Here is a 13,864-nt window from a genome sequence, read left to right on the forward strand (position 1 = left end):
ATTTAATCCAGACATTCAAAAAAAGGAGAATTTAAGATTAGACTAGATTGCCTGAGGAATGAATAGAACCTGTGTTTAAGGCTTTAAGAACAGGTTATGGAAACATCCTTTGAGGTCGTTTTCTTAATAGTTTATTGTGCCTTGAGACAGGAAGATGACTAAGAATCCAGGTAAGGTAACTTGGCTCTTTTGGTTGTGTTTTATTTGGGAAGGGGAGGTGTTAAGTATAAAGCTTTAACATCTACATGACATCAACCAACAAGAACTGAGGTTCAGGGATCCSTAAAAGAAATCCTTAAAAACCAGTGCAAGAGCTGTATTTGTTATTCCTCTCATCTTCTTTCCAGAAATTTGACACACGAAATTTGCCTTCACTTATACTGAAACCACCCAGTTGGTTTTGTGTATATTTGTACAACAGTTCACCACAGTAAACCTGAAAGCCCTGACTAAAATTTTCTTGCACAGCTGAATTCAAGGTTATATGAAAATAAAATATGTCTTCCTCATGCACTCASGAAAATGTTTCTGTAGTCTAAAGCTAAGCTAGAGTTTCTCTATTAACCTCGAAGTCAATCCTATTGTCTTTGATGTTAATACAAATGTTGTCACAAAAGACAGCATCATCCAAAATATATATTCTTATTTAACATTATTATTTTTATGAAAATCTTGGTATAAACTGCAACAGCAGAATTACGTAGCTAAGACATACATGCAGTTATCAGTCCAAARTGTGTTTTAAAACTTCTGTGCATGTCTAGCTTTTAAACACATAGATTTTACCCTTTGTTAACTAATAACTACTTAATCATGTTTTTACTTCAGATAATTTTGAAATGCACTTCCGAGTGCACTTTGAAAAGAAAAAAAGAGAATGATGTAACAAATCTTTTAGGATTCASAACTTAATTTGCAAAAAAGGTCCACCAAGTATGTCTTAAATAAACAATTTTTAACTATATGTAATTTCTGAATGAAGAGACAGGACAGTTGTAACTTCAATTAATTTATATGTCCTTAAATTTAGAGATTCTGCCTCATTTGAAAATTTACTAGGAGCTGTGGTATCTATTATTGGTAAAATAACATCAAGCGTTCCCTACAGTAAATGAATTAAATGGAACTAAGAGGTAWCATCTTCCATTGTCTGGTACAAATACAGCCTAATAAATCGTAAGAAGAGGTACTTTGGTAACAATTTAAAACATTAGTATTGTACTTTTGGAATACTTCCAATAAAAAACTGTTACACAAACAGATCAACTGTTCATTTCCTAAACTCTGTCAGTGGCCAGAACACGCAAGAATCACAGAAGTAGTTAAGTCGGAAAAGACCTCTGAGAWCATCGAGTCCAGCCTATGGCCGAGAACCATGATGTCAGCTAGGCCACGGCACCAAGTACCACATGCGGTCTTTCCTCAAACACCTTCAGGGACGTTGACTTCACCACCTCCCTGATCAGCCCGTTCCACTGTCTAATCACCTTTTCTGTGAAGGAATTCTTCCTAATGTCAAACCTAAACCAYCCCTGGCGCAGCGTGGGGCCACGTYTTCTCGTCCTGTCACTGCTCCCTGGGAGAAAAGACCAACCCTGGCTGCACCCTCCCGTCAGGGAATTGTAGAGAGTGATAAGGTCACCCCTGAGCCTCGTCTTCTCCAGGATGAGGCCCCCAAGCTCCCTCAGCGGCTCCTCACAGGACAGGTTCTCCAGACCCCTCCCTAGCTCCGCTGCGGTTCCCGAGCCCCGGGATTAGCCCAGCGAGCCGGCGGTGCCGGGACACGGCAGAGCCCGCTCCCCTCACGCTCGGGGYGGGCGCGGGGCGGGGCGGGCGCTCCGGGCCAGGTGAACCGCTCCGCGCCTGCGCACAGCCGCGTGCCGGCCGCGCTCCATCCGGGCACCGCGCTCATTGTGCGCGCGGCCGCCGCGCTCGCCCGCCTGTCTAAAATGGCCGCCGCCGCCTCTGCTCCTGCCGCCGCCGCTGCGGGGGCTCCCGCGGCTCCCGCCGCGCACGCGGCGCCGCCCACCGAGAGCAAGAGGATCAGCGACCTGCGTGTCATCGACCTCAAGTCGGAGCTGAAGCGGCGCAACCTGGACATCACCGGCGTGAAGACAGTGCTCATCGCCCGTCTCAAGCAGGTGAGCGACGGGCGCAGGCCCGAACCGGCCCGCCCCGGCGGCCGCCGCCGCTGCTGCCACTGCCGGGGGCGGGGCGCCGGCGGCCCCGCCGCTGTCCCGGTGTGGAGGGCGGGACGTGTCCCCGCCGTGTCGCCGGTGCCCGGGCGAGGGTCCGCCCCACCGAGCCGCCGGCGCTGTGTGGCCGCTGTGGGTCGGGCTGGGCGCGGTGTCCCGGCCGGCGGAGCTCCCCGCCCCGGCTGGCAGTGCTCGCCCCGCGGCCTTGCGGCCCGCCCGCCGCCCTGGGCGCCGGAGCTCGTGGGGCGGGCCCTGGGGCAGGTTGTTGCTGAGGGGTGTCTGTGCTTCCCGCTGTCCTGTTTTTGAGCTGTCCTTAATGCCATTATGGACGTCGCTGTGGCCTTCTAGTGCTACATTTCCGAAGAGAAACGTGCGGATCCTTGATAAGCTGTATTTCCAAAGTGTCGTTTTAACAGCTGAAACTCTCAGACATTATCATTAGCATTCCCTTGCTCTCCTCCAGCATTAAGTGAAAGGTTTACCCAAAGGTTTTACGAAATATTTTTGAGCTGCTAAAATAACTGTTTGATTTATGGACTTCTGCATAAGTCAAAGTGCCCAGCTTTCCACTGAAAGCCATTAAAAATTAAATTTTTTTGTCCCATTTAGGCTATTGAAGAGGAAGGAGGTGATCCTGATAATATTGAAATAAGTGTTTCAGCTGACACACCCACCAAGAAACCAGCTAAAGGCAAAGGTTAGGATCTATTAATGTACTGTATATTCTTATGCAGTTTCTTTATGCATGTATCACCTTAAAAAAGGACTGTGGGACTGYGGTCTGCAGTTTGGGTGACTTTACTGTTTTTATGACTTCTGTCATATAAAGACATCCTTTGCCTTGTATGTCTGTTTTCACTCACTGTCTGTAGACAATGTATGGGGGTGCTGGAGCAGTATACATATAGAGTTATAGATAAATGGGAAATGACTGGATTGAGAGATGTGTGTTATGAGGTTGTGGCTGTACTGCCTCAAGCTCCTGGAGACCTGTGCTGTGTGTGCTGAGGTGCTGTAGATGAGCCATGAGGGCTTTGGAATGTGCTGTGTCCAGAGATCCTGGCTGTGGGGTGTTAGTGGTGCAGGGTGGGAGCAGGAGCTGCTGGGGGGCTCTGTGGTGTGTCTTGCATGTCCAGAAGCATCTGTGTAACCGCAGAGGCTCTTCAGCCATCAGCAGGTGCTGGCCCCAGGCTGGTGATGAGGGCACAGTCATCTGTGGTAGGGGGTCAGTCCCTGAAAACTCTGCTGTGTTGGGTGTATCAGCATGCTCTCTACTGAAGACAGGATTTATAAATATGAATGTCCTGAATGGGCACTGGAGCCTCACAATGGAATGTCTAATTAATAGATTTTAATTTTTCTGTTGTAAAAGATTAATGTTTAGATTTTGTGCCGATCTGTTTGGCAGTGATTTTTTTTTTTTTTTTTTTTTTTTGCTCTGTTTTCTTTTGCCTGAGAATTTAAATCCTGTTCTGTGAGTTGGAAGTCTGAGGATTTTTGTTTGGGTTTTCAGTTGTTCTGAGAGCAGCTGTAATCTACTAGTCCTGGGAAAGGACATGTTTCCTTCATGCACAGCTTTCTTCATTGAACATACACACCAAGATGCATGTGCTACAKAGGCCTGTTTTGGACATGAATGGTCTTAGACTACTGTCACTTGTCATGGGCTGAGTTTTATGATGAAAATGGTTATTCAGTCTTTTGTCTGGTGCTGTGAATGGTGAAATTAGSAACAAAATTTGTCTGCTTAGAAAGTTGGCATAACTTCTCTGTAGTTTTCACACATTAGAGAAGTGAAAGGTAATAAACTTTCAAATGTGGTTTCATTTTTTAATGACATATCTTTATTCCCTGCTTTAGATAGGTAACTGATGATGAAAATAACTACGTGGAAGCTAAATAAGGAAATTCTTCCACAATTTTTCATGTAGAGATCTAAATGGCTCCATGTTCTGCTGTGACAAACACTTACCTGCTGCTTTTTATCCTCCCAGTCTCCAAACTAATATCATGATGTGCATAATGTTCTTGAAATGGCTTCTTGGGTTGTTAGACTGTTTAGCTCCTGCAAAGGTGGTTTGCCAATGAGTGCTCCTGCTGCCTGAGGCAGGGCTTCAGTAGCCCTTCCCTGCTGCCTCTCCTATGCACCAGATCCTAATGCATGCATATGACATGCATGGTAAACCATGACATCTTGGTAAACCTCAAAGGAAAACACGTTTGTGAAGTTCTTATCAATTCACTTTGCAAGCTCAGAAGATTTTCCTCATTATTTTTTGGATTGCAAAATTCTTAAGAGCAAATTTTGTGTCACAAGTATGAGAATTAAATGGTGTATTAATTTTCAAGTGTGGAACATGAAAAATTCCCTGTTTAGGGGAATTTTTTTTAATAATATTGGTTTATTTCTAATTGTATGAAATGATACCTTGTTTGATTCACTGTGGGACATTTTTCCTCCTTAGTGGTCTTGCTGACAAGATTGATCCAGGCCTTTTTACTAATGCTTGTTTCTCCCCCACACTACTAATACTGATGGGTCTTTAATTATTTTGCTGCTGGACAGCAATAAAATTAACAACATTACCAGTTCTGTCGAATCTTCCCCTGTGCTATTATTGCTGTGCAAAGGAGGGTAGGAGTATTAGATACTAATTTACAAAGAAAATACATCTTCAGGAAAGGCCAGGGAGTGGAAGTGTTGATTAAACCTCCTTTTAGCAGCCAGAGAGGGAGGCCAGTGGGAGGGAAGAGGTTGTCCTTCCAAAAAGTCACAAAGTGTGYCAGGTGGCTGCAGGGTTCAGATCTGAAAGACTTCTGTTTTACTGGAGCTATTAAGGTCTGTGGAAAAAGTGTCATGTCTGATTCCCAAGCATTGTCTGTTAGAAAATCTGATCTGGAATATTGATAGAGGCCAAATTAGAGTGGGAATGGGGTGTGTGKGGGGGGGAAAAATGATACATTTTTCTCTTTTTGCTACTTATTTGTGTGTTTACTGAAAAGGAGAAGAGTAGGAACAAGGCTTAAGAGTGGGACTTTATGCAAGCATTTTTTAAGTTGTATGAAATAAGGATTCTGTAATACAAGAATCCTTGATCAATACTGATGCAAMGTTACTTGAAATTTTGCACTTTTTCCAGATGCTACTTTAATTAAATAATTGGCATAAAGAACTGCAGAGCAGCTAATCAGAAGAGTTACCTAGGTAAGATTAATTGGTTTTGCCAGTTAAAGCTTGAAAGGAACAATTACCAATTGCCCCTTTTTAAGTGCCTCAGCTGTCCCTTTCCATACTAGCATTTAGTAGCTATGGATGAATTTTTCTTTTTGTAAAAAGATGACTATTTTTGGAAAAAGCTTATCTTCTCAAGCCTAATTACTCTGCTGCCTAGCCTGGTGTTTCAGGGAAGTTACCTTACTGCTAGTATGAAACATTTTTCAAAAGTTTGTAATACATATGCTCCTTTGAAGGATCTGCAGTCCAAAATGTTGTTGAAATATTTTAACTTGGTGATTGAAAGTTACTTTCCTGATGAGTTCTGGAATTAGTGTGGATGAAGAACAGTTTTTAGGCTGATCCTTTTTAACCTGGAAGAATAAATGTGAGCAAAGATGTCTATTTACTTCCCTACAAGTTTCTGAGGCCAGTTAGACACCTGTTTGTTYGTGTCTTTAATACTATTCTAGTTTGCAACTGAATTTCCAACTTGACAGTACTGTTTCTTGGCTCAAAGGCTGACAACTGACAGTGGTTGGCCTATATTATTGCCCAAATAATTTTGACTTCTTGATTAAAGCGATTTAGTTACTTAAAAATAAGAACAAAACAAAGTAAACTAAGTTGTACTCTTAGTCTTCACAGACCTTTCTTTCTAAGAACCATAATTGACTAAGAACTGTATCCTACAGACACARTAGAAGGCTTATTCTTGTTCTCCATCATACCATTTGAGAATACAGAAGTAGAACAGGATCATTTACCTCTGTTAATATTGTGGCAAATGATACTGTTCGAATTGCAGCAGGCTTCTTAATGCAGTAAAGAGTTTATTCCATTGTAAAGATTTATCTCCTTTTTACTGTCTATCCCGTGTTTTTGATGAACGTTTACAATCAGGTGTGACAGAACCCTGTTGGGAGTTTCAGCAGGAATACCAGAAGAWATACAAGCACTAATACTTCCAAGTTTTTCTGATGCATATGTTACTCTGCTTCTGCCTGAGATGTGAATGTCAATTCAAGAGTTGTCCATAATACACTCCTCTATAGTTCTGTAAACACTGAGGTAGCCTGAATTTCTCACGTGAAGGACCATGAACAGGTAGAATAGGTTATGCTACTGTAAGGCTTGTAAATTAAATGGAAGCTAAACCCGCGTAATATTAAATCATCACTTTAAAGATGTTCTAATTTTTCTACTTACTTATAAGGAGAATATTTGTTCTCTGTGTAATAGTCTGTTGCAATTTTATGCTGTGTAGCAATTGCCATTGCCAGAAAAGGGATTGAGCATGGCTTGTAAAGGAGTGCCATCATTCCAAGGTAAATGAGTGTTTGGATTGTYAGGTACCCAGATCTGTGGTGAATGCTGCACACACACTGATGTTTTCAACAGCCACTGCTTGGATAAACCAGTACAGAAATCTTATCAGGTGTTGACAACTTGTGTGACTCGAGACCAGCTATGCCTGTTGTCTGCAGAAGGTCCAGTTGTTCTGGCTCTATTTGTTAACTTACCCTTCAATCAGGTCAACACTGGTCTTGAATAAGTTCAGAAAAACAGTCATTTTCTGCAACGTGTTTGTTGCACTCTGATTTTAGTTAACGTGAATTTAAGAGCCAAGTGTGCCTTTCAGTAGCCCACTGTGGATGAGTGCTAGACAAACGTTGAATTTTTCTGGGTGCTGGCTTTTTGGCAAGTTACTGTACCAACATCTGAAAACTATTTTATTAGAACCTTGAAGTGCCACTTTTGAGCAATGTAACTCAAACCAAAGCAAAGTAACCTGAAACACAGAACTTGAGAGGGAGAGCAAACTTGCAGCACTTTCTGGCTTGAAGCTGAAAAGTGAAGGTCTTGTTCAGATCTCATTATGCCTTGGAATACCTCTGGTACTCAGAGTAAATGAGACTTGCTACAAAGACAGTAGACATAGTAAAGAAAGGCTAATAAAATCATTCCTTAATCTAGTAGCAAATAAAAGATACAAACAACTTWATTACTGAGTGCTGTAACTTCCTCTTGATGAGGACCAGTCAGTAAAATGTTATCTAGCTGCTCTTGCATAGTGGTGGGGCTAACTTGAGGTAGCTTTGTCATTGGTTTTCTTTTCCCTATAAAGTCTCAGTTCTAGTTCACCTGCCATATTTCCTCAGGCAGTGTGAATGATTTAAATAGCTTTCATCATAGTCTATGTTAGATAGTTGCTAAATAGTTGCTGATAGTATTGAGCATCTGCTGTGTGTGCTTGCCTGTCTCTGTGTATGYTTAGCTGGATATGGGATGCAGGAAAAGCTTCATCATTCAGGTTTAACAAATTAACTGAAATGTGAGAAGGCAAAACAGAAAGCAGTTGAATGTGTGTAGAAAGCCTTGCTGATCTCACTACTTTTTATTTATCTTGAAGATACCGGGGATCTGTAGCTTCTATCACAGAATGCCAAAAAGCTAACACAAAATTTGAGTTAATCTTGGTTTCAGGCATCAGCTGTGATGTGCATCAGAAACTGCCCTTTCCAGTGTAAGTCCTCTTCCTGAGAAGAGCTGGCTTCCCTTAGTCCCTTCCTATACCTGTGCAGCTGGCTTTTTGCACCAAAATCCCACAAATCTATTGCATCAAATTATAAAACAGGACTTTTTGTAGGTTTTTGGTTTTTTTTTTTTCTTGTTTTAGGTAAAGTGAGATCAGTGGCACTGACTTTAGATCTGAAAGTTTAAATCTGACAGTCACAGAAATAACTTCTTCCATGTGCCTGTTCCTGGAGATCAGTGTGTGCCTGTACTGAAAACAACAATGTGCTTTTTCTAGGACTATGGTCAGAGTGCTGCCTTTCAGGGAGATGAGTAAAACCAATTGGAATCCAAGCAAAATTAAAACAATAGTGTCTCTTTTTGCCCTGTAGTTGAGTACTTTCCAGCTTTGAAATGCAATTTAAGAACTGTATATGAAAGACCATGGAAATTAATGGCAGAAAAAATGGAGTTTTCAACTAGCAGAGATGTCCGTACTGTGTCGAACTTTGGCTTATGTTTTTCTTTTATATTCCTTTGGAATAACTGCAGAATTGATTTAGCCATTCATTAGAGGATGAAGGGATGAGGGAAGATGGGATGCCAAAAAATGAAGCATTAAGTGCTAATTATGACTGCCATCTCATTTGCATTTGAATTGACACTGAGTTTCAGTAGAAGATACAGTAAAGCYGCTTCTTAACAGAACTGCTTTTGTACCTTGTGCTACTGAAAACTTGCATAGGCTAATCTTTGATAGACTGAATCAAAGAGACAGAATGTTCTTCAGAGGGTGTGTTTGTGTGGAGATGTTTCTATCTAGTGTTTTTTGGGTCTTGTTTTTCAGAAGATTAAGGAAATGCAATGGGTTCCAAGGGGAACTGTGTCTAGTCATCATACCCACAGAGACATCTCTAATAGAGAAAATGTGCTGGTGCTGGAAGAACAGAATTYATCAGTGGAGCAGGCCCTTAATATAGTAAAGCATACATGCTTCACCTGCTCAATTCTTCTGCCTCACTTCATCCTCTAGTGATGAAAGGCACGGAAAAAGGTGCCTTGGAGAGGCTCGTAGTTGCCATGCTTGTGGATATTAAGATGCAGTTCAATAAAGCCCTGAGCCATTCCATCGTCCTTGGAACTTAAATGTAATTTTCAGCAGGAGGTTGGGTGGACTAGATGACCTTTAGAGGTTCATTCTAACCTAATTTGCCAGTKATGTTAGTTACCCTATAAAGACATTTACAAAGTCATAATGTCTCGCTAACTTCAGTAATTCTAGAAATGTTTTGTTTCTAGTTCAATGTTGTCCTGAATGCCATTATCACTCAGAATAGAAGGATTGGTATTAAAATCACTAACTTGGATGTCATCACTTGTTTATTCAACAGCATGATTTGTTCATTTTTACTGAGATGACATTTTATCTCCTTATCTTAAAAATGACTCAGTTTTTGGAGGGTTATATTATAGTGAAGAATCCAGCTAAACTAGAACCTGTAGAGAATAATAGAAGCCAAACACATAATCAGTATTGAAAGTGTGGTCTACATAGCAGGTCTAGTCACAGCATATCCCATTATTTCAGGTAAAAAGCAGGAAGCTGATGAATTGGCTGGTGATGCTTCAGTTGAAGAGGATTCCTTTGTCAAGGTAATAGAAGTATGTAAAAAAGTTTCCCATTTTGTATTTAAGGTCAATGGTTGACTTCACTCAATGGAAAAGCTTCCATTTTCTCTGTGATAATTTATGTGGAAATTTTGAGCATTGCTTTTACTGTATTCAGAGTGTGATGCCTAAGGGTGTGWAGCTGGAGGGTTTTTAAAACATGCTGGGAATTTTATTATGCATGTGTGACACTGATCCAGCAGTGAAACACGGATTCTAGAAGTGAGTTTTCCTGAATATAGTTAGTACGTTTAGTTAAACCAAATATTTGTGTTCACACCAAAAGGAAAGTGAATTGGAGACTCAAGATGCAAGTGATCAAGATGGAAACGATGAATTGAAGGACTTCAAAGAATCTGTTGAAGATGAGAACTTGAATTCTAAAGAAATACTATCTGCAGAAAAGAAAAGGTACCATGATGTGGAGCCAGCAGAGACAACAGAAGATGTGGAAAAGGATTCTGAAAGTCAGGTACTCGCTATATTTTACATTAATTTTTATCAGCAAAACATACATTTTTCTTAGTGTTTGTTATTAGGAAGTCAGAACTAGTTTTTCAGTTTGTCTGGTTTATCTTTAAAAGATAGGTTTTTTCTTTTTACTCTAAAAGGTCCTTTTTTTCTGTTTACCTTGATTTGTATTTGAATAGTCCTGAAACAGATGTGGAACAGATTGTAAGGGACTCCGGTAGAATTTTATCAGAGTTAGTTCCTACGGGGTCCTTTTCCCTTGTACTAGTAGTGACATGTCTTCCAGTTCAGTGTTGACATTATTTACATCAGGAGCACTGCTCAGTGATRTTTACATTGAGTGTCCACTTAAATGTTTTCTGAGTTAACTAGATTTCTTGTCTCCCTGAATGTTTGAATATCTTAAAARTAGTTTATTAATCAAGTCTGTTTTCTATTTCTATAGGAAAATGAAGGTCCAGATTTAGAAGATTACACTTTTCCAACTGTCCATGTGAGTTCTAAATGCATTCTGATTTTCATGTCTGTTTAGTTGGAAAAGATCACTTTAGACTGGTTTTTCTGTTCCAGCATGCATGTTAGAGTCAGATGATGTAAGACAATTAAGTCAACCCTATGGGAAGCTTTCATTCAAATATTTAATGATGGAGATAATTGTGATGCCAAGTAAATTGACCTACATAGATACAAAATTCCTGTCGACCATTTGGGAATGTTCAGTGCATAGACTTCCCAAAGAATATGTTTCACACTCCTTTAAAAACATCAGAGGGCTATGCCAGATCCTGTTGTATATACAGCCTGTACAGGAGTTTAGAACTTCTGTTTAATGTAGAAGTTTGCCCTTAGAGAATGTGGGGAGTTTGGARCTGGGTATGGTCATTTGGGGTTGTTTTTTGCTGTTAATACTAATACCTGATATCTCTAAGTTCAGAAATTCTTTCTGAGTTACATGGAACTGATGTCCGAAGTGACTTCTCATATGTGTGAGAACATCTCATAGACTGAGCATCTCTTTCTCAGTAAAACTAATGAGAAATAAGTAAATACACATTAAAATCACTGTTTCATTTTTAAATACTTACTGGAGGGAGACTACCTAGTTTCTGATTTCTGACTGCTTGTATTTCTCTGAAACTAGTAATCAGCAGTGTGACATCCATTCTGAAGGCTTTAGCAAGACATGAAATAGTTTAAAATGTCCCATTGAGTTAAGGGGGTAAGACAATATCTGCATGTTTCAAACAACTGCAAGTTGCAAATGTTGCAGATAAATGCCAAGTTGTTTCATAAAGAAGTTTCATACAATTTTTCAGTGATTTGACAAGGGAGATGCACAGGTTTGGTCTTGGATAATCGTTCGAAACAGTTTTCATTTCAGTATTTGCCTTCATACAATAGAAATTCTGTGAAAAATATKAATTGTTCTTCTGGAAGTTTGAAAATAGGAGACATTTATTGTTGACTTCCTTTTCTTGCAGGATGCTGAAGATGAAGAAAATGAGAAAGGTATGTCTAAAGTTTAATAGAGTTCAGAGGTCTTACTCTGGTAGAGCAGGCAACTTTCTCTTTTAACATTCAATCTCTACTAATACTAGGCTTATCTCCAGCGCTAAATATCAGTTGTCTCCTCATTGAGCTCAGCACCTGGAATCACTGCAGTCAGTTTATTTCTCTCCTAAGAGTTACTTTACTCTTAGGAGCTGATTATAGTAGTTATCAGTTACTGTGGTGGATGTATAATGCAGTTGTAATACTATGGGTCTTAATAAAACCCATAGTATTCAAGGACTCTGATTTTAATATACGGTAAGTGTTGATGCCAAAGCTTCCAACTTGCACTGCAGTAACTGATGTTTAGTTGAGTGAAATGCTACACTCTCACACTGAAGTTGAGCACCCCACAAATGTATGGACCATCATATGCTTGGCTCACTGTCACTTATAAATACCAGTTGTACATAGGATGGTAAAATAAGTGTTTGAAAACCTGTGGAGTGGCTACCATTTTTTAAGCTGTGCTCATTAGTGAAACTGTAGAAGGAATGTAATGCATTTGGGCAAACAGACTTCCTGGACAGAAGTCTTAAGGATTCTACATTTTGTGGACTCGAAAGGACATGGAACACCAGCACTTTACACAAGATGGAATAAACACATTACTGAAGCTACAGGATAAAACTGCAGACTCCATATTTATGAGGGACCCTATGGCCGAAGTGTCTCATCTAYGCAATTCCAACGGTTGGAGATGCCTCTGTGGGACTGAGATGGAAAGTCTTGCCAGTGGATGAAGATTGAGGACCATTTGTCTACGAGCTCTGGATTAAGGCTCACTCAACCACGGTCTGCAGCAGCCTTGTACAGCTCACTTGACTGCCAAGCATCTGCTTGGAAAGGAAAGGAACAGAGAGCACTGATGTGGAAGACTGGCTGGAATTCTCCAAGACTGTAATTCTTTCGGATTTGCGAAGGTTAGAAGTTCTGGAACCAGGAAGATTCAAAGACAGATTAAATCAAACTGTGAACATCCAAAGCAACTATTTTCTTCTGGAACGCTAAATCCTAAACTGGAAAATGGATACTACTTATGAAGAACGGGTATCTCCAGGATGGAACCATATTCTCCCTCCTAAAATTTTGGTATTTGTCTCTAGAAAATGTGTTTTGCCATGAAGAATAAGTGATCCTGGGTAAAGGATTTATATTTGTGTTAATACACCTTGTGTTTTTTTCTAACCTTCCATCAGTGCTAATAACTGGCTTTGTATTTTCTAGGTCCTATTCTAGCTTATGCATATGAAATTGTTTAAACTTCTTGTTTTGCCATATTTATTCCTGTTAAATCCTCTTAGATAAAGCAGGTTCTGGTGATGGTACACAAGAAGTATCTAAACCTCTTCCTTCAGAAGAAAGCCTAGCTGAGGCTGATCACACGGCTCACGAAGAGATGGAAGCTAACACCTCTGTGAAAGAAGCTGAGGATGATAACATATCGGTTACAATCCAGGCCGAAGATGCCATCACTCTGGATTTTGATGGTGATGACCTCCTAGAAACAGGTAAAAATGTGAAAATTACAGATTCTGAAGCAAGTAAGCCAAAGGATGTGCAGGATACCATTTCACAGAGCCTGGAGAAGGAAGGCAAGGACTATGAGATGACTGAGAACCATAAAGATGGTAAGAAGGAAGACTGCGTGAAGGGTGATCCCGTCAAGAAGGAAGCCAGAGAAGGTTCAAAGAAAGCAGAATCTGGAGACAAAGAAAAGGATACTTTGAAGAAAGGTCCCTCGTCTACTGGGGCCTCTGGTCAAGCAAAGAGGTTTGTTTTTCTATGTCAGTTCTTTACGATACTGAGTACCAGCATTCAATAAGATCACTCTACATTAAGGGGGTAGCAGCAAGAATCTTATAATTAGTATCCTATGCTCCTGCCTATGGGTTTTTTGACCGCCATAAGTTACTTTTTAAAATTCAAGATCTTCGTATAGACACTATGTCCTACTGATTGCATTGTCGAATTGTCAGCATTTATTTATTTTTTTCAAATTGACGATTTTTTTTAAATGTCCTTGTGATGATGGTAATGAACAGCTATCAGTTCTAAGAACACAAAATGAAGTCAAGTCCCCGTCCTGAAATCTGGAGAAGATTGCCATATATCCACTGAATAGAGTTGTCAGAAAATCTAGATCTTCAGGCATCTTGGGGAAAATCAGTGCAAGAATCCATAAGGGAATCATTTGTTCAAATATGCAGTCTGGCCCTTTTTCATTTTTATTTTTTGAAATGTTAAC

General features: G+C 40.4%; 1 protein-coding gene across 5 annotated transcripts in view; it reads left to right on the forward strand.

Moving 5' to 3' along the window:
- The first annotated feature begins 1,912 nt into the window (after positions 1-1,912).
- Positions 1,913-13,864, forward strand: part of SLTM (SAFB like transcription modulator) — a 31,276-nt gene continuing 19,324 nt past the window's right edge. For 3 of the 5 annotated variants that reach the window (XM_057382756.1, XM_057382757.1, XM_057382760.1), the window contains exons 1-7: positions 1,913-2,141; positions 2,805-2,892; positions 9,515-9,579; positions 9,881-10,066; positions 10,511-10,558; positions 11,547-11,574; positions 12,921-13,389. In XM_057382756.1, coding sequence (XP_057238739.1) covers positions 1,950-2,141; positions 2,805-2,892; positions 9,515-9,579; positions 9,881-10,066; positions 10,511-10,558; positions 11,547-11,574; positions 12,921-13,389 — 1,076 coding nt within the window. In that variant the 5' untranslated portion in view covers positions 1,913-1,949. The remainder of the gene's footprint in view (positions 2,142-2,804; positions 2,893-9,514; positions 9,580-9,880; positions 10,067-10,510; positions 10,559-11,546; positions 11,575-12,920; positions 13,390-13,864) is intronic. The other 2 variants (XM_057382758.1, XM_057382759.1) reach the window with 1 other exon arrangement.

Source organism: Malurus melanocephalus, unplaced genomic scaffold, assembly GCF_030028575.1.
Source record: "Malurus melanocephalus ecotype Western Australia unplaced genomic scaffold, MMel_1.1 scaffold_586, whole genome shotgun sequence".
NCBI lineage: Eukaryota > Metazoa > Chordata > Aves > Passeriformes > Maluridae > Malurus > Malurus melanocephalus.